Source organism: Chrysochloris asiatica, unplaced genomic scaffold, assembly GCF_000296735.1.
Source record: "Chrysochloris asiatica unplaced genomic scaffold, ChrAsi1.0 scaffold00050, whole genome shotgun sequence".
Taxonomy (NCBI): domain Eukaryota; kingdom Metazoa; phylum Chordata; class Mammalia; order Afrosoricida; family Chrysochloridae; genus Chrysochloris; species Chrysochloris asiatica.
The window spans coordinates 7,981,472-8,008,342 of record NW_006408568.1 but is presented as its reverse complement, the minus strand read 5'-3'; the positions used below and the strand labels follow the sequence as shown (position 1 = coordinate 8,008,342).

The following is a 26,871-nucleotide window of genomic DNA, read 5'->3' as shown; positions in this document are numbered from 1 at the left end:
ACTTATACAGTGAATAACCTTAGCTGAGAGTGTAAACTGGTTATATTGAATCTTATTTCCCTCAAGTAATCTTCCTTTCTCTAGAGCATTTAGTCCGTATTGTAAACCTTTACCTATTTACTCTTGTATCGTGTGAGCGAGACTAGTATCCCTAGACAGTTGATTTACATGGTGGTCAGGGCAAAAAAAAAGGTAACAATTCCTATTAGTGCAGTGATTCTTGACCTAAGAGCAAAGACACGTGCTGTGCCCATTTCTTAATTGGGTTATTTGTCTTATTTTTGTAGATGTGTAGTATTTTCCTATATATTTTAGAGCTGAGTCCCTTATCCAATATGTCGTTGCAAAAGATTTTTTTCCAGTCTGTGGGTTCCCTTTTTACTCTCCTGGTGAAGTCTTTTGATGAACACAAGTTTTTAATTTTTGGTATGCCCCACTCATCTATTTTGACTGTTTTTGTTTGTGTACTTTTCAAAATGTGTGGCAGTCTGTCTATGCCCTGGATTAGTGCCGTCATGTTTGTCCCTATTTTTTCATTGATGATCGTCATAATTTTGGGATTCACATTTAGGTCTTTAATCCATGTTGAGTTCAATAGCCTCTTGCCTGCATGGTTTCTGCTGAAAAATCACAGCTTAGACTTACTGGTTCTACTTTATAGGGAACTTTTTTTCCTTAACTGCTCTCAGAATTATTTCCTTGCCTTTGGTTTTAGGAAGTTTTAATTATGTCTTGGTTAGTTTTCTTTTGGGATCTATCCTGTTTGGGATTCATTTAGCTTCTTGTACGCTTATCTTCTCATCTTTCATGAAGTTAGAGAAATTTTCTTCCAATGACTCTAGACAAATTTCTCTGTGCTTTTATTGTCTCTTCTTGTGGAATTCCAGTTGCCTGTAAATTGTTCCTCTTCATGGTGTCCCACCTAATCCTTGGGACTTCCTCCGGATTTTTTCATTCTTTTTCTGATTGTTCTTTTACCATACTAGTATTAAGAGATTTATCTTCAAGCTCACTAATTCAGGCTTCCATTGCTTCAAATTCACTCCTTTGCCTTCTTTCACGGTATTGTCCACTTTTGAAATATTATTATTAATCTTCTGGATTTCTAATTCTAGGTTTTGTATTGTTTCAAAATTTGTATTTATTTTGTCTGTTCTTGTAGTGTTTTACTGGATTCTTCTAAAGTTTTTTTCTGTGTTCTCACATTTCTCAATCTTTCTGTGAATCCTTTGAAGGTATCTAAATATTATTCTTTTGAATTATCTTTCAGATAGTTCCATTACCTTTTCTTCCTTAGAAAGGTTTTCTGGTTCTGCATTTTGGTCATTTGTCTGAGTCACTCTCTTATCTCTTTGTGTGAGCTAAAATTGTCTATTGTTTCCTAGGCACTGTGGGGTTGTCATATTTGTATATAATTGATGATTGTATATGGATGTGCTCTTAGGCTCTCACCAACTGTATCCTGCAGATGTAGTTAGAGAATAGAAATGTGTATTTTGTGTAAGGTTGTGGCTATATGAATGTGGTTGCTATCTCCTGTCAGATGGGAGAGAGTAAATCTCTCCCTGTAACACACAAGAAAACAAAATAAACAAGGAACCAACAATGAAGAGAGAAAATAATATAGAGTAAAAATAAATAACCCCTCCCCCGAAAAAAAAAAGAATACAATAATTATACAGACAAAAAAGGACACAGAAATGGAGCTAGAGAAGAGAAAAATAAGACAAAAAAATAAAAAACACTTAGAAAAACCAGTGAGACGGTAGATGAAAATAAAGAATTGTTTGTTAAGCTCTGTCAAGTCAGTTCAAACACAGTAGAAAGTAGCAATGAATGATTAAAAGGGAGAGCAAAGGAGGGAAGTAGAGAATCCGAAGAAAAGGGGGGAAAACAAAAGTGAAAATGGAAAGGAGAAACAGGGAGAAACAAAAACAGAGCAGTTATTGGACCTGAGAGGAGAAAACTGTAGGGGGGTCCTGTCTACCCAGGAGCTCAAGAGGTAGATGTGGGAGGATGTGACAGCAGAGTTCCTGACTCCATGGAGTTCCTAGGTGTTGTCTATATTCAAGACACTCAATCTGGAAGTAGTTCATAAAAGCCTTGATGTACGTCATTTTGTAGTTGTTAATGTGTTCTTTCTTGCTGGTTCTCAGTCCACAGAACTTCCTTTAGGATGTTTTTCACAGCAGTGTTGTTGTTGGCGGAGCTCTCTGTTATACGTCCACCCGATGCGACATCTTGTTTGTTCCTCCTCCATAGGGTTTTGAAGGCTGTGATCTTTCAGACAGATAACCAGATCTTACTTCTGAGGTGCCTCTGGATGGGTATAAACTGTGAATCTTTTGTTTAATAGTTCAGCACTTAATCATTTGTACTCTTTTATGAACCATCTGTTGTTGTTACTGCCCTGGAGAGAGTTAGAACTCCTATAGACCCTATGACACAACACAAAAAATTACAGCATTCCTCAAAACTTATGTTTGAGCCCATTGTGTTCATACATGATCAAACCGACAATAACAACTATTGATTACAGAGGAAACGAGGAAATTTAGGGAGCAGTGAGTTTGCCTTAGCAGAGAGGAGGAACAATTCAAAAGAAGAGGGTGAGAATGGTTATACAACTTGAGGAATGTAATCAATTCTATGTGTACAAATTATTGAATTGATGAAAGTATGCTATATTTTCAACACAAAAAAAAAAGGAGGGAAAAGCATTCTCTTCAATGATTTCTTATTATCCTCTAATTAAAGCAGAAAATAATCTTTTAAACTGCATTCAAAACTCTCCACAGTGTTTCTTAGCTTATCTACTAAAGATTTGTCATTATTCCCTTTTATATTGACTTTCTACTTTTAACCAAATGGTATAGCACACCACTAACTTTATTATATTCACTAGTTTATAGTAAGAAGGAGCTCTAATAGTGTAGTGGTTACAAACCAGGCTGCTAATCTCAAGGTCAGCATTTCGAAACTACCAGCAGTTCTAAGGAAGAAATATGAGGCTTTCTGCTCCTGTAAAGATTTACAGCCTTGGAAACCCTATAGAGGGTCGCTGAGTCAGAACCGACTCCACAGCACATAATAAACCAAATAGTAAGGAGGTGCCCTGTGTCACAGTGGATTAAGTACAGTGGATTAAGGTCGGAAGTTCTAGCCCACCAGCAGCTCCATGGGATAAAAGAGGAGGCTGTCTGCTCCCAAAAAGATTTACCATTTCAGAAACCTTAAGGATCAGTTCTATTCTGTCCTATAGAGTTGCTATGAGTCAGAATAGACTCAACAATTTAGGTATTTTCATACCCCCCGCTCCACTTACAGAAGACCTGTTTATCCTTTAAAAATTATGAATTTATGTTTAAATACTGTCATTTTTGGTAAGGGACTTCAAAAGTCACACCAGTCAGTAGGAAGGGATCATATGTTCTTCTAAATTGCTTTAAAAATGAAAATTACACATATATTTTGACTCTACCATTTCAATTTTAGTAATCTGTTTTATAGGAATAAATATATGCACATGTATAAGCACGATTATTATAGCATTTTTATAAGGGAATCCAGTTTGTCCTATACAACCAAACAGAATAGTTTTAGACTCATACAAAGTAAATGTGGTTGGAATGAGAAGTGATGCTAAAAATACAAATAGTTAAAATCACCACAATTTATTATCTTAAGAGGACAAAAGCAAAAACAAAGCTCTGTCAGTTCCGATAAGACATTACAACAAAAAAAATCTCTCTGATATGATTATCAGGGTCCTTCATTTAAGTTGATTCTTGTCCAATCACCTTGACAAAAAGTCTAGCAGCAGTAGAGCCTACTTTCATAAATAGAATTTCTAACCAACTTGGAACCATTAGTGTCAATAATTCATATAAACTGATAGCCAACTCATGGTTAAATGGGGATAATTACAATACCCACTGTTAGACTACATGCTAAGACCAGCCTTGATAATCCACACATGGATTCCACGAGTCAAAATCGACTTGATGGCATTTTATTGGACCAGTTCATATCAGAGGACTCCCTGAGACTATTAGGGTACTCTAAACAATGAACTGAAACTATCTTGATTACCTTTTAGTGAAATAACATAGTGGCACACAAAATAAGGGCTATTACCCGTAAGTACAATGTTTTACTTAAAAACCATCTATTTGAGACTAAAAGGTCAGCAATTATTCTAAAGCAAAGATGAGCAGATAAGAGGGCAAAGGAACTAGAGTACTAAAAAACAGAACTAGAACACAAAGAGAACAGTAATACATTGGCAATGATTTTAATGTTCACGAACAATTTGTTTACAAAATTGTCAAATGGAAACCTAATTTACTATGTAAACTTTTACTAAAAACAAAATATTTTTTTAAATGAAAAGAAAGGTAAGGTTTGCTGGCATGAGGATAGAGGTAAGAGACTAATGTGAGGAGTTTAGAGTAGATAGAATATCTATAGGTCTTAAACTCAAGAAAACAGAACAGAAATAGAGATTCAGATATTACCAGAATTGTTGTTAAGTGCCGTGGAGTCTGTTCCGACTCACAGCAACCCTGTATAGGGTTTTCAAGGAGTGGCTGGTGAGCTTGAACCGCCAACCTTGCAGTTCAAATACACCTTGCATTAACCTGAAACTCTACACCAGGACTCTGTTATCAAAATACAGATGGTAAATTAAGACATAAGGAAAATAAGATTGCTCACGAAACTTTCAGAGAAGGCCTGATGTCAGGCTGTGATGACAGTGAAACTTTTAGACAATGAAAGCTTGAAATATGATCAGAGCAATGGGAAGCACAACAACGTAGTGGTTACGAATTGGGCTGTGAACCGCAAAGTCAGCAGTTCGAAACTACCAGCTATTCTGCGGGAGAAAGATGACGCTTTCTGCATCTGTAAAGATTTATAGCCTTGGAAACTCTGTGCAGGGTCACTATCAGTCGGAACCGACTCCAGGGCACATAAACACCACCACTAAATCTTTACGGTAATAGACTGCCCAGCTGGTGGGTTTGAATTACTATCCTTTTGTCTAGCAGTAGAGTGATGAGGCTTTTTACTCCCATAAAGATTTACAGCCTCAGAAACCCTGTATAGGATCGCTATGAGTCAGAACCGACTCCATGGCACATAACCACCTCCACCAATGGGAAGCACAATTGGATTGAAGAGAGCTATTTTTCAAAATTAATAATTCTTGTAGACTAGTTACACTGTGGGTTTAGGGGGAAAAATAAATCAGCAAATGGTTTGTGGAACTCAAGCCTTGATAACTATGAAGAATGTGTTGTGTAAGCACAGTTAGAGCAATTGAGTGGGAAAATTGGAATATGAAGGAAGGAAAAAATGATCTGCTGGCTTTCAACATGTTAATTTTGGGCACCCAAGGGCATAAACAATTAAATAAATACATCCAGGAGATACAGAGTCAATTTTTTAAGGCAAGTAATGAAGAATAAATATATATCTCACAATGACAATTTTGAAAATGCCAATTGCTCTGCAGTAAAAAAAATTGTGACATATAATTTATACTAACTTCTGCCTTAAGTACAAATATATACTCTAAGAGACCTGGGATTACAAAGGTACACTCAACCTCTTGACTAAAGCTCTCTATAAATAGTGAACAAGAAATTTCTGCTTTATATCTTTGTTGGGTTCCTTGAAAAAGATTAAGTTTAGGCTTCAATTTCTGAAGCTATAGAAAATGGAACCTATCATATTTCTAGGAATAACTGTCAAAATATATAATGCAAGTATTTGATACAATATTGCATAGATGTAGCAAAAACTACCCAAAACAAGGTTATAAAAAAATTTTTAAATTTTGGTTCAAAAAGAGCTCTGGTAGAGGGTTAACCATTATGCTGCTAAACACAAGATCAGCAGTTCAAACTCACCAGACACTCCATGGAAGAAAAAAAAATGAGACTTTCTGACCTGGTTAAGGTTTACTGTCTTGGCAGCAGATCTACTCCGCCCTCTACACTCTCTGGGCTGTCCTACAGAGTCTCTGAGTCAGAATCTACTCACGGCAGTGCGTTTGGGTTTATTTCATTTGAACCACTAGAGGGCGATCTTATCATTTGCTTTCTTATCCCTCAGCCACTCAATTTAAAAAACGCAAATCACTATGCCTTAAAATAGCTAGGTTTATTCTGCAATAATCTCTCATTTCAATGCTTACAATAAATAATTAGAAACTCACTTTAATTACAAGTAGACTCTGGGCAGGAAATTATGCTAATATACTAGTGGTAGGAGGGATTGTTTCTTCCTTAAAGGACTGGACAACAAAAGACTGGGATCAAACTCTCTCATGTTTCTCAATCAGCTATTAATATATTGATGGACTTACGTTTTCAATGTCCCAGATGTCATAAGTTCAGTCACCAGAACAATGCACTTCTTTCCTTTTACTGTAGATTCCCATGAATCATAGAATCTAACAATATTGGGATGCTGAAGACCTTTTAACATTTCAGCCTCTTCTTTAAATCTCTGCCTCTCCGACTTTGTTAACTTTCGATCCTAAAAGCACAAACCAAAACAGGATCAGATTTTAAAAAATAGAACACCAGTCATATAGTTTGATTTAGATACTAAACATTTCCTAAATAATAATGATTAATAAACAAAACAGGAACAATATAACGCTCAATCTACTGATAATAGCTCATTAGTCTGTCAATGGAACACAAGAACAGGTTAACATGTTTAAGAAAAATCTGAGTTATAAAGTCACACTTGAGATTATTTAATACCTTCATGTTAATGTGCATCTGCGTCTCATTTTGTAAGGTGCTATTAACTTGCCACTTACAAAATAAGTTACCTATTGCTAGAGATAGGTGACTTACTTCGGATGTGGCAAATTAATGGAGTCATGGTGTGGTGCTGTGGGAATGCATTGCACTGTAAGATCAGTCTGAATCACAAGGTTGGTGGTTCAAGCTCACCAACCACTCCTTGGAAACTCTATAAAGGGTCACTATGAGTCAGAACTGACTAGAAAGCATTTAACAACAAAAACACTGCTAGATAGAGATGGAGTTCTGGTGTGGCACTGTAGGATAAGCAGTAAACTGGAAGGTCAGCTTGAACCACAAGATTGGTAGCCGCTCCTTGGAAACCCTATATAGGTTTGCTGTATGTCAGAACCAACTCCATGGCACTTAACAACAACATTGCTAGAGACAGGACTCCTGGTGTGGCACTGTAGCATCAGTACAAGACTGTGCACAAGGTCAGTGGTTCAAATCCATCAGTTGCTCCTCTGAAACCCTGTACAGGGTCACTATGAGTCGGAATCCACTGAACAGCACTTAAAAACAACAATATTAACTTGAGACTTCCAAAATAAATCAGCTATTGCTAAAGATAGGAGTCCTGTTGTGGCACTGTAGAATAAGCACTGGACTGCTAACTGCAAGGTTGATGCTTCAAACCCACCAGACACTTCTTAGAAACCCTATACAGAGTTACCCTGAGTTGGAATCAACTTGATGGCACTAAAAAACAATTACTAGAGCTATGCAAGTTAATATCATGGAATGAGTGCAGGTTTGGCAAGTAGAAAGATCTAAACTTAAATTTCAGTTTTGTCTTCATATTGATAGAATTTCCTTTTCAGGTATGTACCATCACCTCAGTGGAAGAAAGATACGGCTTTCTGCTCTTGTAAAGATTTATAGTGTTGGAAACCCTATACAGGGTGGCTGTGAGTCAGAACTGACTCCATGGTATAGAACCACTACAGTGCACCACCTCACAGGATTGTTGTGAGAAATAAGTAATCTATTAAGTATGATCTCATTACATGTTTAAAGTACCTGGTACTTCATAGGTTATTTCACTTCCTATCTGAGCTAAAGGAACAAAGCACTTAATTTGCTATTCTTCCATTAACAATATTAACTATCTCTAACTGGTACATTTAGTCAGAGTATGCAACCTATATTTTAATGACACAGTCTAGGCACACAATACAGTAATATATTCACTACATGGTTGGCTACATAACTAAACATTACAGATACGATAAGCACGGTATTGCTAACTGCAAGGTCAGCAGTTCAAACCTACCACCTTACTCCTTGGAAACTATACATACAGGGTTGTTATGAGTCAGAACCAATGAGATGGCACTAACAACAGTCCTGGTGTGGCACTGTGGATTAATGCACTGGACAGCAAAATCAGTTTGAACCGCTAGGTCAGCAGCGGTTCAAGCTCACCAGCTGCTTCTCGAAAACCCTATACAGGACCGCTATGAGTCAAAACTGACTCGACGGCACTTAACAACAATAACATGTACTTAGATAGTCCACCCCAGGTCTATCCCTACCTTTGTAAAACCATTACCTGAATTTGGATGTACTTTTTTTTTTAAACAAACTGATGCAGTACTGGAGGTACTCACTCATCTATGTCAAAAAAAACTTGGAAGGCAGCTATCTGGCCAATTGACTAGAGAAGATCCATATTTATGCCCATTCCAAAGAGAAGTGACCCAATGGAATGAGGAAACTGTAGGACAGTATCATTAACATCAAATGCAAGTAACATGTTGCTAAAGAAAAATTTTAAATGCCTGCAAAAGTATATTGACGAGCCATGAAGGCAAGCAATCAAGTCCCTTCAGGACAAACCCTCTTTAAGACTGAAACTCAAAGGGAACACATGAACAGGCATGTAAGTTTGCTGGCGACCACACTGGTCTACTGGTGAGTAGAAGAAGGAGAAAGGCAGCAATAAAGAAATGGGCTGAGTTCAACCATGCTCCACAGAGTCCCGTTGACCTGGAGATGAGAGAAGAGGAAGGCCTGGTTGGTCCAAAGTGTGGTGAGACCTGGGGACACCTGAGCCTACGGGCAAGGACGTAGACAGAGAGGGCTAGAGCTGAGAGTGAAGCATCCAGCTGATATGAAGTGAGAGGAGACGCACAAGAACACCCAAACTTGCAGACAGTACCCATTTTACTTTGCCTCGATGGCTTGATAATCAGAACTTGACTAGAGGAAGATAAAAAAATAATTTTTTTTATAAAGGAAAAGGGGTAAATTGCTTCAATTTGATGAACCTGACCTATACTCAGAGTGATTGTTACTCTAAATACCAACAGAGAGGGAAAGAGTCTTCACATCAAGTATCAATACTATCCCCTCTGTACACAAGGTAGATAGGGATGGGCAACTTAAGATACTGGCTACCTAAAATGAGGGCACAATAAAGGCACGAAGTGACTGGCTTACAAAGTTTCAAGAGGAAGTTTAGTTTAAGAGTACGTGGGGGTAGATAGAGTTCCCACTGAATAGTTTTCATCTTGTCTAGATGTTGTAGTTAAGTGCCGCTGAGTCGATCCCGACCCACAGTGACCCTGTATAGGGTTTCTGAGGAGCGGCTGTTGAGCTTGAACCGCCGACCTTACAGTTCAAGATAGGTCTGGTAAAAAGAGATGGGGATAAGATTCCTATGATTCAATAGTGAATAATTGTTATCATGACTAATTGCGACTGTCACAATCGTAAAGGTATAAGTTTTGTAACAAAAACAGGGGAGTAGTTAATCTTACAGTCCAGAAACAGAGGACCCTAGGACCATCAAGGGAGGAGAGCACAAGTGGAATGCGGGATCTTATCCAGAGAAGCAGCGACACCAGAGATGGAGGCAGAGATGGGGACACGGTGAGAGGGAGCAGTTTGAGAAGACATATTATTAAGAAGGACCAGTCTCTTGAGAAAAGTATCATACTTGGTAAGGTGGAGAGTGAGCAAAAAAAAGGAAGACCACCAATGAGATGGATTGGGACAGTGGCAGTAGCAGCAATTGACAATGATGGTGAGGATGGTCCAGGACCAGGCATTGTTTTGTTCTAATGTGTACAAGGTAGTTAGTTATGAGTCGGAACTCATTTGATGGCACCACCAACAAATTCCCAAATGGATATTTATATCTTATATAAAATGTTACAATTTCCTTAAAAAATGTTACAGAACATGCATTCTTTAGACATTTACTTTTTTCACTCCATATTGCATGAAGACATTCATTATCATATACAAGAAGACAATACAAAATATTCATTGCTGAGTGTAATACTAATCCATTTACTATAAGTATTTTACAGTATATATATATATACAATCCCCTACTGATGTATCTTTGTAACTCCCTTTGTTGTTGTTATTATAATACTGCAATGGTGATAGAATGCTAATCTTTTGAGCACATGCACATGTGTAAAAGTGTTTCTAAGACACAGGTTCATCACCTGAAGTTCACAAACTCTTTTTAGATAGGTTTGCAAACTGAATGAAAATAAATGCATTTTTCATTAACTTCTAATTGAAATTTAATAATGTGTTTCAATTGTGACTATACACAACTAGTAATGATTAGCAATAACTATGACTTTTTACCAAGGAATCTCAGATATTTTCACATCACACAACAGTGGTTGCAAATATCTCCAGGTAACAGTCACACTCATCATTACTTTAAAACTATGGCAGCTGGTAGACCTGCCAGATCTCATTAGTTATACATTAGTAAAAACAAACAAACAAAACACACACACACAAAATCGAACACACAAATTTTTATACGTATTTCAACAGAATTGGTTTTCGTTGTTGTTATGTGCTGTGGATTTGGTTCCGACTCATAGCGACCCTGCATAGGGCTTCCGAGGCTGTAAATCTTTACAGGAGCAGAAAGCCTCATCTTTCTCCCGCCGAACATCTGGTAGTTTCGAATTGCTAACCGTGAGATTAACAGCCAGATTTGTAACCACTACGCTACCAGAGCATAGTGAGAAGCTAGCTTTGAACTGTTGACCTTGTGGTTAGCAGTCCAGTGCTTATCCTACAGTGCCACACCAGCATTCCTCTTAATTACTATGTGTTTTAAAATTCATACCTGGAAAGATTTTCTGCAACATTCACCCCAACTTGATCTTCAAATTATCTTGTTCCAGAGCTCTCCGCTGCCCCATGAAAAGACTTTTATTTTTATAAGGTAGAAATTGTAGCATAAGCCAGTTGTCCTGGAATTTCCTCCCTCTCTGAGTACTGCTCCTTTTCCAAATTGTCACTGAAAGATTTGGCAATACCTAACACTTGAAGTGCCACAAAGTCCCTTTAGCCTTTTATTTCATTTCCAATCCCCAACCATTTTCTGGAACCATCCACAACATCACATATGCTGCCCAATGAGACAGAGATCCAAGACACCAGAGGTTGGCTCATCCTGGGTCCTCCTAAAATTTATCTTTCCCAAAGAACAGGCAACCAAGAGAGACAAGACAAAATACCACATCTGTTAGTTTTATCCCAATTTGTTTTCATTTCTTAAAATTCTACTTGGGTCTTTTTTTTCTCCATAGCATCTTTTAATAGTTCTTAGTACTTTTAACTTTTAAAAATAAAACGTACTTTAGAAGCTAAATTCAATACCACTTTCATCTGAGGTATTGGAGTGGGTGGGTGGGTGGGTATCTATTTTGCCTATTGTTTGGATGCTGACATTAGCTCATGGTGATTTGTTTCATGTGATTTACAATACTGGATAATAAAGTTCTATTACACTGTGATTTGTCTATGGAAATCCAGTACAGACTCAAGTTGTGAATGTATCCCTCAGGATAACCTCAAAGTTTGTTTCTGCCTGATACTCCAGGAATATTACTAGTCCAAACCATTTCTCCATGCAGTTCATTAACATTTGAATCTCATGTATGTGTGAATACAAGCCCAGATTATTGTAAGGGTAAACTTCTTTTGGTTGACCTAGAAGCTTTCTTGTCTTTTTAGTCTCAGGAATTGAATTTTTCTCTAGTTTTGTCCTTTCATTAAAAAAGCTCTGGTGGTACAGCAGGTAAAGTGTTGGGGTATCAACTGCAAAGTTGGTAGTTCAATTCACTAGCCAGTTTGTGGGAGGAAAGATGAGGTTGTCCCATTAAAGATTACTGTCTCAGAAACCTTGACACTACTCTGTCCTACGGAGTCCTAATGTAGTGCTATAGGATAAGCACTAGACCCACTAGGTCAGTTTGAACTGCAAGTTCGGCAGTTCAAACTCACCAGCTTCTTGGAAATTCTACACAGGTTGCTATGAGTCAGAAAAGACTTGATGGCACTTAACAACAACTCTGTCCTATAGGGTTGCTATGATTCAGAATCGGCTTGGTTTGATTTTGGAGTTTTTTGATAGTTTCATTAAATGTGTAGCACTTCGAGGAAACCAATTTTACTGGATCTAGTTTTAATATCTGCTTGGGATAGAGATTTCACCTATCTTCAGACAGATGGTACAACCAAGTTTTTTAGTTAACAAATTGGAAACAATCCCAGACTAAGTCCTGGTATTGATTCATACTTTTCCTATTCTGACTTCTAGTTTCTTCTTAGTTCCTGGATCTTAGAAATTATCCTTACATTCTTGCAAGCAGTTAAGCATTTAAAAGCATAGGTTGTTTTCTTAAAAAAATTATTTCACCATCAACAAATGAATTGGATAAATGTGCTACACACATACACATATACATACAATGAAATATTACTCAGTCATAAAGAGATGATGAGTCCTGGTACATGGTACAACACAAATGCACCTTGAAAACATTACGTAGAGTAACATGTCAGTCACAAAAGGACAAATCCCTATGATGCCATTTAGATAAAACAGGCGAGTATATAGACACCAGTGTTTATTACTGGTTACCAAGGGTGAGGTGGAGTCCTGGTGTGGTGCTATCAGTTAATGCGCTGGACAGCAAAGTTAGTTTGAACTTTAAGACTGGCAGTTCAAGCTCATCAGTCACTCATCAGAAACCTTATACAGGGTCACTGTGAGTCAGCACGGACTTAACGGCACTAACAACAACAACATCAAGGATGAGAGAAAGGGAGGTAGGGAGTAGTGTCTGTTTAGCTGGCACTGGGATTCTCTTAATGGTAGGAATGGTAGTTGTGAACCATGGTGGCACAACATGATGAACATATTCAACATCACTGAATTGTACATATAAAAAATGTTGAACTGGCAAATATTGACATATTTATTTTTATCACTAAAAACAATTTTTTAGAATAGCAGGTGTTCTACAGTGGGAAGTTTACAGCTTGGCAATTGGGGTTCCCAGCAATGCTTTTTAAAAGCAGTCTTATTTACCATGCATTCTTAAAAGTTATACTGATAGCAAAAAGAACAAAACTCGAGATTACGTGTTGCCTTTCTTAATATAGTTGAATTAAGAAAACCTATTTTTAAGAGTACTGGTGTTGCGCTGTACATTAATGCGCTGGACTGCAAAGTTGCTTTGAACTGCAAGGTTGGTGGCTCAAGCTCACCAGCTGCTCCTTGGAAACCCTATACAGGTCACTATGGGTCAGAATCAACTCAACGGCACTGAACAACATTTTTAAGAAGGGAGTCCTGGTGTGGCACTGTAGGATAACCACTGGACTGCTAACTGCCAAGGTTAGTGGTTCAAACCCACCAGTCACTCCTCAGAAATCCTATATGCAGGGTTGCTAAGAGTTGGAACCTACTCAGTAGCACACAACAACAATATTGTTAGCTGTGGCTAAACACTATACTGCTAACCAAAAGGTAAGTAGCTCAAACACACCAGCAGGAGAAAAATGTGGCAATTGGCTGGGCAGTTCTACTCTGTCCTATAGGGTCACTGTGATTCAAATCAAATTGATGACAAGGAGTTGTTGCTGCTGTAGCTAAAAAGATGTAGGAAATAAAAGAACAACAAAAAAGAAACATCATAAGCAGCAAATATATATGGGTTTTGTTTTTAAAGAAGATATAAAATGTGATTAAATCTCAAAACAACTAGAAGGCAATAATCATGAGACAATTAAATTATACTATCTTGGTGTGGTGCTGCAGGATAATGTGCTGGACTTCAAGGTCAGTTTTAATCACAAGGTCAACAGTTCAAACCCACCAGCCACTCCTTGGAAACTGGAGACAAGGTCACTATGAGTTGGAACCAACTCAACAGCATGTAACAACGACCTACCATTAGGGAAAGTCCTGGTATGGCAATGTTGAATAAGCAATGGACTGCTAACAACAAAGTAAGCATTTCAAATCCACTAGCAGCTCCTTGGAAACCCTATACACGGTCACTATGAGTCAAGACTAACTTGATGGCAATTAATATCACCACGAGACCCCTAGTGTGGTGCTGTAGGATAAGCACTAGAACCACAAAGGAAATTGTTAAAACCCACCTGCTTCCTTGGAAACACTATACAGGGTCTCTATGAGTAGGAATTGACTTGATGACACACAATAACAACACCACCCACCATTATGTGATTTCAAAACACCAATCTTTGATTTTTTTTTACATTTTAATATAAAATGTTTTATATTTTAATATCTTTTAAGTAGATTTTAAATTATAACTAAAATTTAATGATGTAAAATAATTTAAAAAGTTGGTGGAAAAATGGAGTAAAAGACAATGAAATTTTTTCAAACTTTCTGAAACTGCCTAATATCGTCCTGGTGTGGCGTTGTGGATTAATATGCTGGACTGTAAAGAAAGGTTTAACCACAAGGTTGGTGGATCAGGCTCACCAGCAGCTCCTCGGAATCCCTTTACAGGGTTGCTATGGCTCGGAAGCCAACTGAACAGCAGTTAACACATCATCATCATCTATGGAGTCCTGGTGTGATACTGTGGGTTAATGTGCTGGACCACAAAGACAGTCTGAACCATAGGTCAGTGGTTCAAGCTCACCAACTGCTCCTTGGGAATCCTATACAGAGTCACTATGATCCGGAACTGATTCAGCAGCAATTAACAACATCTTTTATATTTTCTTAGTAAGTGCTCTCATGATATTCTATTTATGTTGTTAAGGAATTCTGGTAGTGTAGTAATTATGAGTTGGGCTGCTAACCTCAAGGTCGGGAGTTCGAAACTACTAGCCATTCTGTGGGAGAAAGATGAGGCTATCTGCTCTTGTTATGATTTACAGCCTCAGAAGCCCTATGCAGGCTCACTATAAGTCGGAACCGACTCCACAGCACACCACCACCACATATGTTAAGTGCTGCTGAGTTAGTTCCAACTCATAGCAACCCCATATAGGGTTTCCAAGATATAGCTAGTGGGTATGATCTGCCGTCCTTGTGGTTCACAGACCAGTGCTGATCCTACAGCGCCATACCATGAGGGGAACCCATAATGGGATGGATGGAATCCTGGTGTGGCACTGCAGGTTAATGCACTGGGCTGCAAAGTCGGTTTGAACTTCAAGGTCAGTGGTTTAAACTCACCAGCCATTCCTCAGAAACCCTATACAAGATTGCTATAAATCAGAACCAACTCCATGGCACTTAACAACAATGTGAAGACTAGAACTGCAATTGTCCTGGCAGGGGCAGACCAAATGATTTTGCAGGACTTATACATCCTGCAGGATGGACATGGACATTCCCCACCATTGGAGTCCAGGTGTGGTGGAGCTGTAAGATAAAAAGCACTGGACTGCAAGGTCAGTTTGAATCACAAGACTGGCAACACACAAGTGCTCCTTGGAAACCCTACACAGAGTCGCTATGAGTCGGAACTGGGACTGACTCAACAGCATATGGCCCATAGGCCAGATGTTCCCTACCCCTGTTTTATACCATACACCATATATTTTAGTTTTAGCAGTTATCATGTATCTTCATGTTTCCTTAAATTTTAAATATCTGAGTACCCGGTGTCACACACAGTATATGATGAACAAGGCTCTGCTAGCCCACTGTTCTTATGGTATCAGAGGAAGATACCTTGTTTCAGTAAGAATAAAGGGAAAAAAACTGGATGTTGTGAGAGTATGTAGCGAAAGACTCAACTCTAAAGATATACTTGCTAGAGTTAGTCAAGTATGAAGACAATTAACCCATATCATCACTTTAAAGATTAAGTGAGGTCGTGGGCATAAAAATAGTTAGTACCCAAAGGCTCTAGAAATAAAATATTTAGTTAAGCCCATACCAATCTAGATATAGTGGTAAAGCAAACTTGGGAATGTAAGATACAGATTGCAGGTGATAAGACTCAAAAACTATGGTTAAGTGAGTTGTGAATTTTTTTCTTTTAAATACTATGAACTTTTTTATTCACCTACTGTTTATAAACTACTGGAAAATACATCACTTACTAGGGGACTTCAAAAAGTTTGTTGAAAATTTTAATTCCACCTTTCCATGAGCTTTTTGACATCCCCTTGTATAGTAGGCCATTGCACCTGATCTTGGAATATACATTATACAGAATATTATAGTTGTTTAAATGCTGCGGAGTCAGTTCTGACTCACAGTTTCCTAGTATTAAATTTAAAAGTCTGAATTATATACATAATCACTGTTGTACAAATATAAAGCTAAACTTTAAAGTATGAAAATTTTTCTCTATACCAAACCAATCTATTGTCATTGTTGAGCCTATTCTGACACGAAGTCTTCTAAGGTCAGAGATGATCTGCCCCAGGGGGGTTTCCCAGGCTATAAACTTAATGGAAGGAGCTCGGGTAGCGTAGTGGTTATGAATTGGGCTGCGAACCGCAAGGTCAGCAGTTCCAAACTACCAGAAACTCCGCAGAAGAAAGATGAGGCTTTCTGCTCCCGTGAAGATTTATAGCCTCAGAAACCCTGTTCGGGGTCCCTATGGGTTGGAACCGACTTGATGGCACTTAACAACATACTTTATGGAAAGTCTGCTACGACTTTCTTCCACAGAATGATGGGTGGGTTCAAACCACTGATCTTTTAGTTAGCAGTCAAGCACTTAAACACTGTGTCACTAGGGCTACTTAATTTTCTCCTGCAGAATCCTCATATAGTTTATAAGACATACTGTACTTTCAAATATAAAATATCTTCTCTCAACTGACATAATTTCAGCCAGAAATTGTCACTGGATGTGAAATAAGACTGTAGTATAAATTATTCTACATCATTACTTAAACTTTAGTTATAATTTAAATTTTACTTACAGATTGTTTCTATACTACAATTCCAAGTTTTCAAAAAATGCCTTAAAGTATCCAAGATTTGTAAATTCTTTCTGTTGAAAACCTATTCATAGTAATTTATTTATGACTTTCTCCCCTGCCATCAGCCTATATCAAATCATCATGATCTCTTCTGGATATCTACAATGATCTTCTATTAACTGGTTTCTACATACCTACCCCCAAGCAAGATAGATTGGCAAAGTCGCAGAATCAATGGGTTCAAGCGTGGCAACAATTGTGAGGCTGGCCCAGAATCGGGCAGTGTTTTGTTCTGTTATGCATAGAATCACTATGAGTCGGTATTGACTCAATGGCACCTAACAACTCTTAGATCCTGTACAGGGTTTCCGAGGCTATAAATCTTTACGGGAGCAGAAAGTCTCTTCTTTCTTCCACAGAACAGCTGGTAGTTTCAAACTGCTGACCTTGAGGTTTGCAGCCCAATCTGTAATCACTACTCTACGCTATCAGAGTCCATATTATAGCCAAAATAATGTAGATGGGAAAGCAGCCCCAAGAGTCAAATAAAGATTTGATTTAAAGTTCATGCTCTGTTCCCTATACTACACAAAAATTTTGTAAAGCTTCTAAAATCAATTTTATTCTCACAAGATTCGTGTAGATATTGCTACTATTAATTACAGATCACTGAAAGAACTAAATACTTAATTATGGCCTGAGGTAAAATGAGGAGTCCTGGTAGCATAGTGGATTAGGGTTGCTAACCTCAAGGCCAATAGTTTGAATCTGTCAGTTGCTCTTCGGAAGAAAAGACGGCTTTCTGCTCTTATAAAGATTTACAGCTTCAGAAACCCTACCGAGGGTCACCATGAGTAGGAACCAACTCAGTGGCACACAACCACCACCACATTAGCATACGGTTGCTTTTCAGTTACCTCCTCCCCAGCATTATATCCTGGGGGCTTGATGTTGTTATGAAGTGCCATTGAGTCGGTTCCGACCCACAGCAACCTTGTATAGGGTTCCTGAGGAGCAGCTGGTGAACTTGAACCACTGACCTTACAGTTCAAACTACTTTGCAGTCTGACACATTAACCCATAGCACCACACCAGGACTTGATACTCTATCCCAACTGCAGTATTCATTACCTCCAGTATAAACTAGAACTGATGCGAGACAACCCACTCTATTCATTTCATTCATTCTTTTCCACCTACATTCCATTTTTTTCACAGGCAAAATGAACAAAACCAAGAATTATTGTCACATGGTGTCCCACAAGATTAACAGTTCCATAAGGGTGAGGGTGGGGAATCAGAGTAACAACTGTAACAATTGTTTATCTTAGTACCATCCAACTAACAGTGCCCAGTAGATTTGTTGTTGATGTAATTTCTTTTTGTGTGTGAAAAACAAAGCTAATATTTGTTAAAATGATCTAGCAGCAATTTGCATATATTCAATTCCTTGCTTTTAAGATTTTATTTTAAATATCCTCTGATTGCATTTCCTCTCTCTTTACACCCAGTATTTTGGTATTTTCTAAATAGCAATTCTATCCCTTACTATCACTTATTTCGTCTGTCTAAAAAACAAATCCTTCCAAACCATTTGTGTAGCTGAAAGTGTAAGAATGGTTTTCATTAACTAAACCTGATATTTTCAGTTTATTGCCTAACAACTGTAACCAGAAAAGGTCTGGTCCTCAAGATTTACTAACATTTAAACTTCTGCAGCATTTTATTTTTAGCAATATTCAAAGTTTTAACTGCTAAATTAGTATCAAATATGTGTTCTACATTATCAAAGCATGAGTAGAGAAGAAGTGCCTGGAACTCCTTGATTAAAATATTTTTTAAGTCAACACTTGAGTCCTCCCCCCTTATCATTTTCTGCACCACACTGACTTAGCAAAAACCTGGGCATTTATTCTATCTTTCAAAATGATACTAATTGTTGACAGGTATTGGACTACATAAATATAAACTTGTCTTCAAGCAGTGAGTACATTTTGAAACAGTGCTTTGCAGAGCAGTGGGTTTTGTTTAACTATTTTTGGAAGGAAAAAAAAAAGGTTTTAAAGAATGTTTCTACATTTTAAAAGAAAACATATAAACAATTATTTATCTTTTGTAAAGTCTTCATAATCTAATAGCAATTCAAAGATGACAGACAAAGCATTTTGTTGGCTTCTTAAAACTATTTTGTTGTGCACTGTTGAGCTGTTTTGACTCATAATAACCCTGTACAGATTTCTGATGGCAGCTTGTGAGTCTGAACTGCTGTGCTTGAGGTTTCTATGTTGTTGAGTGCTGTCAAGTCAGCTCCCGACTCATAGCAACCCCAAGGAATGGCTGGTGGATTTTAACCACCAATCTTTGGGTCAGCAGTCTAGTGCTTATCTCACAGGGCCACGCCAGGGCTCTTCTTAAATAACTTCAGAATAATTAGAGCTCAAAGGCCTGGGAAAATAATTAGGGCAAAATAATGATTCTTATGCAAAACTTAAAAAAAAAAAATCTTAACCAAAAAAGTGTCTCTTAAGGTGTAGCACTGTGGGGATAATGTACTGGACCATAAGGTCAGTTAGAACCACAAGGTCAGAGGTTCAAATTCATCAACAACTCCTCAGAAACTCTATACAGGGTTGCTATGAGTCAGAACCGATTCGACAGCACTTAACAACAACAACAAGGTGTTTTGTTAAACAGTATGAAAACTAAACAAAACACAGACTCTATGTGACCAAGTCAGAAGATTAAGCTTTATGCAAATTTATGACCTTCCAGTTTGGTTTGCTGTTGTTGTTAAGTGCTGTCTAGTTGATTCTGACCCATAGCGACCCTGCAGAGGGTTTCTGAGGAACAGCTGGTGAACTTGAAGCGCAGACCTTGCAGTTCAAACGGCTTTGCAGTCTGGCGCATTAACCCACAGCGCCACACCAGGGTTCCAGTTGTTGTTGTTAAGTGCCATCGAGTCGGTTCCGACCCATAGCGACCCTAAACAGGGTTTCCGAGGCTGTAAATCTTTATGGGAGCAGAAATCCTCATCTTTCTCCTGCGGAGCAGCTGGTAGTTTCGAACTGCTTACCTTGAGGTTCGCAGCCCGATTCGTAACCACTACGCTACCAGAGCTCCAGGAGGGACTGTCTAATCCACACATAACAAAGTTTACATAAGTCAAATTTTTCTCAACAGGTGAAACCTTCTTGAGGGAATATATTAAATATTGTATCGTATCTTTGATTCTCCAAGGAATCTTTTAAATATTATTTTGAAATAGTACTTGCTTCAGAAAATCAAAGGTCACCAAAAGAATAGTTAGAAAAAAAAAGAACCTGGAGGTTCTAACTCTCCTTTCCCACCAGTCCCTTACTCCCAATCTGGCTCAATCAACACAAGAACAAACACAGTATTAGAACACTAGAAGTACATTAAGAAACCGAAAAAAGTATCTAATTCTGTCTGAGAGGATTTAAAATATAATATTTATTTTAAATTGAATATAACTAAATATATCCCTTGAAGTCTTAGCTTAAGTAATAATAATTTTTAATGAAGTCTTCCTTGAGTATTAAACTAAAAAACCATCTGTTGTAAAGTACCATCAAGTTGGTTCTAACATATAATGACAGGGTTTTTGAGGCTATAAATCTTTGCAGGAATACAAAGACTCATCTTTTTTCTGAGGAACAGTTGTGGGCTTGAAAGGCCTTGCAGTTTGCAATCTAGTGCTTATCCTACAGAGCCACTACATTCCCCAAGAATCACCAAATAAAATTAACAACTTGAAAAATTAGACAGAACCCTTAAGAGACAGTGAGTTTATGTTAATAAGGGAGGAATAGCACAGAAAGGAAGGGTGAGAATGGGTGCATAGCTAGAAGAATGCTATCAAAATGTCACTAAATGGTACGCTTGGATGTCTTCTGCCAGAGTGGTACCACGTCCTAACAGAATGTCCAAAGTTCATATATAATCTCATTTAATCCTCATAATAACCCTATACACAGGTATGAGTATCATCATCCTCATTTTACAAATGAAAACAGAGGCTAAATGGTTTGCTGGTATTTGAATCCAAATTATATCCCTTGCCCGCAGAGAGGACCTATTAAAATATCCATGAGTTAGAATTAAGGGGAAAAAAGCATATCACAGAACAATGCTTATGTAATTTATTTTAGAAATGTAACCACATTATTTATGTAAAGGCATGGATAGACAACTAGAAGCACACATAAACATGACCATCTCTGAGCAAAGGTGTAAAAATAGGAGAAGTGGGGACAAGGATAAACTTTTAGGTTATATTGTAAATATTTACGTATGTTTTTAATCTTAAAGTAAATGTACTCCCATTTTACTTGTGCTTTAACTTACAAGAGTAACCAATAACATAATATGAGACAAGAGGTTTAATAATCAGAATATACATATTAATAACTACAGTTCTGTGTCAGGCTCACCTTTGTTCTTCCTCAGCCCACAACTCTCCCTTTTCAATTTCTTCCCCCAGAAAACATTTCCTAACAAGATCAATCACTTTGGGGGACTGGAGGTAAGGGAGAACCAAGGCAATTTAGAAATTCCTGTCTTTAAGATTAACTGGGAATGAAAGGCAGATAGACAGTGTGGTGCTAAGAGATTCCATAATTTCTGTCCTCCATTGTGGACTCTGGCTACAGGTTCTGAACGACTGGGGCCTAAGGGTGAGAATGTAATGATGAAGTATTTTAAAACTGGATTAGTAGTAGACTTCTGGTAAGGTGCTGTAGGATAAGCATTGGACTGCAAACCACAAGGTCAGCAATTCAAACCCACCAACTGTTACTTGGAAACCCTATACAAGGTTAATGACTTGACAGCACCTAACAAAAACAGCATAAGTCAAAACCAACTTGACAGCACCTAACAACAGCAACGTAAGTCTAAACCAACTCAACAGCTCCAAACAACAGCTACTTTAACTGGGAATCCCTGAGTGGTCCAAATGGTTAACATACTAAGGATAAGGTTGGAGGCTCAAGTCTACCCAACATAAGTCTAAACCAACTCAACAGCTCCAAACAACAGCTACCTTTAACTGGGAATCCCTGAGTGGTCCAAATGGTTAACATACCAAGGATAAGGTTGGAGGCTCAAGTCTACCCAGAGGTGCCTAGCAAGAAAGCCCTGGCAATCTACTTCTGAAAAATCATCCACTGAAAACCCTATAGCCACCATGCGTCAGAATTGACTTAATAGTAATTAGTACACTGCAAGTACAATGTCCTGTGCTAAGGAGGCTGTAAAAAAAAAAGGGGGCAATTTTCTATAATCTTCCACAGAGTAAATCATTAATAAATACCTGGCAGGTTAATATGAGATGTAACTTTAAAAAAAAAAAAGTGACTACTGGACAAATATAAAATTTAAACTCAGAAGACTATGTTGCACAAAAAAGACCATATGCACAAAAGTCTTTTTAAACATAAGTGTTACAGAAAACTATTTTAACAAGCATTCTGAAACCACAAAAATTGTATATATACACATAAAAATTTCCAGAAAGGAAGGATAAGAGAAGAGAGAAGGAAAGGAGAGAGATAAACATTGTGTTTAATATCCAGAATACATAAAGAACAAATACGACTCAACAATAAAAAGGCAAAAAATCCAATATAAAAATGGGGAAACGACAGGAATAACATTTCTACAAAGATGATATGTAAATAGTCAATAAGCACATGAAAAGATCCTCAACATCATTAATCAGTCAGTAAATGACAATCAAAACCACAATGAGATACCACCATATCCACTAAAAAGCCATCACACACACACACAAAAAAAGGCTAACAAATGTTGGCGAGGATGTGGAAAAATAGGAACCCTAGAGTCCTGGTGTGGCGCTGTGGGCTAATGCATCAGACTGCAAAGTCGTTTGAACTGCAAGGTCGGTGGTTCAAGCTCACCAGCTGCTCCTTGGATACCCTATACAGGGTCGCTATGGGTCGGAATTGACTCAACAGCACTTAACAACAACAACAATACATTGCTAGTAAGAATATAAAATGGTGCAGCCATTAAAAAATCAGTTTGGCACTTCCTCTAAAGGTTAAAAATAGAATTGCCAAATAACCCAGCAATTCCACACTACTAGAAGTCCTGGTGTGGCACTGTGGGTTAATGTGTCAGACTGCAAAGCCATTTGAATTGCAAGGTCAGCAGCTCAAGCTCACCAGCGGCTTCTCGGAAACCCTATGCAGGGTTGCTATGGGTTGGAATAGACTTGACGGCACTAAACAACAATAAGTACAGATATACATGGAGTCCTGGTGTGGTGCTGTGGGTTAATGCTCCAGACTGCAAAGCCATTTGAACCACAAAGCTGGCAGTTCAAGCTCACCAGCTGCTCCTTGGAAACCCTATAAAGGGTCACTATGGGTCGGAACCGACTGGACGGCACTTACCAACAACAAGTATATATATACTCTACTGACTTGGAGCAGGGATTTGAAATAGATAGTTGTAAGGGAATGTTGACAGCAGTACTACTGACAATAATCAAAAGACAGCAACTAAACAGATGAGTGGATAAGCAAAATAAAATATATGCATACAATGGAAAATTACATAGTCATATTGTGGTCAAGTGCCATCTAGTCAATTCTTTCTCATAGCAACCCTGTACAGGGTTTCCAAGGAGCAGCTAGTGAGCTTGAACCACTGACCTTGCAATTCAAACCAACCTTCCAGTCCAGCGCATTAGCCCATAGCACCACACTAGGACTCCATGTATAGACATTGAGAAATGGATTGTGATACATGTTACAATATGGAAGTATCTTGAAAACATTATGTAATGAGTAAAGAAGTCAGACACAAAGGATAAATACTGTAAGACTGCACTTATATAAGCAAATACCTAGAAACCAAAGATTGACACAGTAGTGACAACAATGGGTACAGCACTGGGCATTTTTTTGTTCAATTGTACATAGGGTAACTATGAGTTGGAACCAACTTGACTGCACCTAACAACAATGACAAAATTTATTACTAGTTACCAGGACTAGAGAAAGGAAGGAATGAGTTATTGCTGAAGGGATACCAAGTTTCCTATTCAGGATGATATAAAATTTTTAGGAATAGATGGTAGTGGTAATATACCAAAACAGTGGATATAACTGATGTCATTGATATGAACACTTAAAAATGGCTAAAATGGCAAACTCTGTGTGTGTGTGTGTGTGTGTGTGTGTGTGTGTGTGTGTGTGTGTAGGAGTCCTGGTTTGACACTGAGGAATAAAGCACTAGACCGCAAGGTTGGTTTGAACCACAAGGTTGGTGGTTTGAACTCACTAGCCTCTCCTTGGAAACCCTATACAGGGTCACTATGAGTCTGAACCAACTTGACAACACTTAACAACAACAATATATACATATATGGGAGTCCTGGTGTGGTACCATAGGATAATCACTCAATCTTGAGGTCAGTTTTTTTTTAAGTTTTTATTGTGAAATAAGTGATAGTTTACATGGGAGAACATTGGTTTCACACTCATAGTTTCATTGCAATTATTACAGTCCCCTCCGTGCATCATCTTTCAACAGTATTTGCTTCTATTCCCTTTTTTGTTGTTGTTGTTGTTGTTGTTTTTGGGGGGTATGTACACAAAAACACACTCAGGAATATATAATCATTTACACAATCAAAGGGCACATTCTACAAGCCTGCCACCTGGCCGCCAGTACACAGCCTTTCTCTTTCTACGAAGTCTAGAGTCAGCTGCTCTTTCTCTCCATGTCCTCATCTCTGCCTTCATCTCTGGAGTCGCAGCTTCTCTGGACAAGGTCCCACGTTCTGCTTGTGCTCTTCTCCCTTGATGGTCCTAGGGTCCTCTGTTTCTAGACTGTAAGATTAACTACTCCCCCATTTTTGTTACAAAACTTCCACCTTTACAGCTGTGACAGTCACACTAAGTCATCATGATAACAATTATTCAGTTTTGAATCATGAGAATCTTATCCCCATCTCCTTTCACCAGACCCATCTAGCCAAGATGAAAATTATTCAGTGGGGATTCTACCTTCCCCCGCACTCCCCTGCATACTCTGAAACTAAACTCCCTCGTGAAAACTTGTATGCCAGTCACTTCGTGCCTTTATAGCACTCTCGTTTTAGATATTCAATGTCTAACCTGCCCGCCCCTATCAGTCTCAAGGTTAGTTTGAATCACAAGATTTGTGGTTCAAATTCACCAGCTGCTCCTTGGAAACCCTATACAGGGTTGCTATGAAACCAAACTGACTTGATGGCAATAAACAAGTGAGAGTGGTAGCTCCACATGGTAAGCACTGGACTGTGAACCACTGTTTGTGGTTGGAGTCTGTCAGCCACTCCACAGGAGAAAGCTTCATCTTTGTGTTCCTGCAAAGATTTAAAGTCTTGGAAACCTATACAAGGTCACTATGAGTAGGAACTAACTTGACAGCACTGAACAAGATATTTATTCTTACAAAACACTAAACAAAATACCATGTAGACTGTAAAATAAATTCAGAAGAAAAAAAATTCAACAACTAAGGAACAACATAAAAAGATTTTAGTCTTTTTGAAACAGTGATTAGCAGCTTCTTACAAAGAGTGGCCTTATCACCCAGAACATGGTCTGTTCAGCTAAACTGCCTGCTGCTACATGTTCCTTTTAAAAAAGTCCATGAGAGAGCTTGTACATGCATATACACAGAAGGTAAAGACAAACTGCTAAGAAAATGTGTTAAACATGTTTACTGTTCTTAATAAAAAAAAAGAAAAGAAACATTAAAAAGTTGTTTACTTTTCTACTCTATTACTTCCCTACCCCTCTAGACTGAATTAAATAGCAGGCATTGTTGATTGCCTACCAGCAAAAACCACATTTTTCTCTTGCTAACCATAATCTCATTTGCTTCAAGGATCTATCCTCTCTCTGCTACAGGAAAGCCAGGGCCCATCTCCAGCCCAATGAAGTCAATCATGATTGTCCTATGCCATTCAGGCTCTGTTTTCAGTACTAATTTAGGCATGGGCATGACCTCTGGCCAGTGAGAGACATGAGACAGTCTCAAAGAAACTTCTACTGTTGGATGCTGTCCAGGATACATGTGATTCCTAGGAATAAAACTGCAAGGGCTATTAGTCTGAAATACATGTTGATAATGGTTGCAAGATCTTTGATGACAAGACTGAACGTGGAAATGCAATACCTCTCATGAAAGATACAAATCTTTATTGCTTAAAGTTGGATTTTATGCTACTTGCAGCCAAAAGCATCCTGAGATCTGTGCTTTGTTGTTGTTAAGTGCCATCTAGTCAGTTCAGACTCACAGCGACCTTGTATAGGGTTACCAAGGAGTGGCCAGTGAGCTTGAACCTCTGACACTGTGGTTCAAATCGATCTTGCAGTCCAGCGCATTAACCCATAGCACCAGGACTCCCATCTATGTTTTAGAAGATACTTTTTTTGTCATAACATAACAAGTAATATTTTTACACAGGACTTTTCACATTCCATATTAATTAAGACTGTGGAACTGTCGGATAAGCACTGGACTGCTTACCAGTCGGAGGTCCAAACCCACGTCCTTAGAACGCCTCAGAACTAGGCAGGGTGGCTAAGATTGAACGCTCCCTTCAATTCAGAACAAACTCCAAGGCACTTAACAACAAAAACAATTGCAACTTACAGAACATGAATAGACACTTCACCAAGGAAGAGATCAGGGCAACCAACAAACACATGAAGAAATGTTCATGATCACTAGCCATTAGAGAGATGCAAATCAAAACAACAATGAGATATCATCTCACACCAACAATAACAGCAAA

General features: G+C 38.2%; 1 protein-coding gene across 4 annotated transcripts in view; it reads right to left on the bottom strand.

Annotated features, from left to right (window-relative positions):
* WNK1 (WNK lysine deficient protein kinase 1) overlaps positions 1-26,871 on the bottom strand; it is a 167,063-nt gene that overhangs the window by 99,428 nt on the left and 40,764 nt on the right. For all 4 annotated transcript variants that reach the window (XM_006862706.1, XM_006862707.1, XM_006862708.1 and 1 more), the window contains exon 2: positions 6,374-6,546. In XM_006862706.1, coding sequence (XP_006862768.1) covers positions 6,374-6,546 — 173 coding nt within the window. The remainder of the gene's footprint in view (positions 1-6,373; positions 6,547-26,871) is intronic.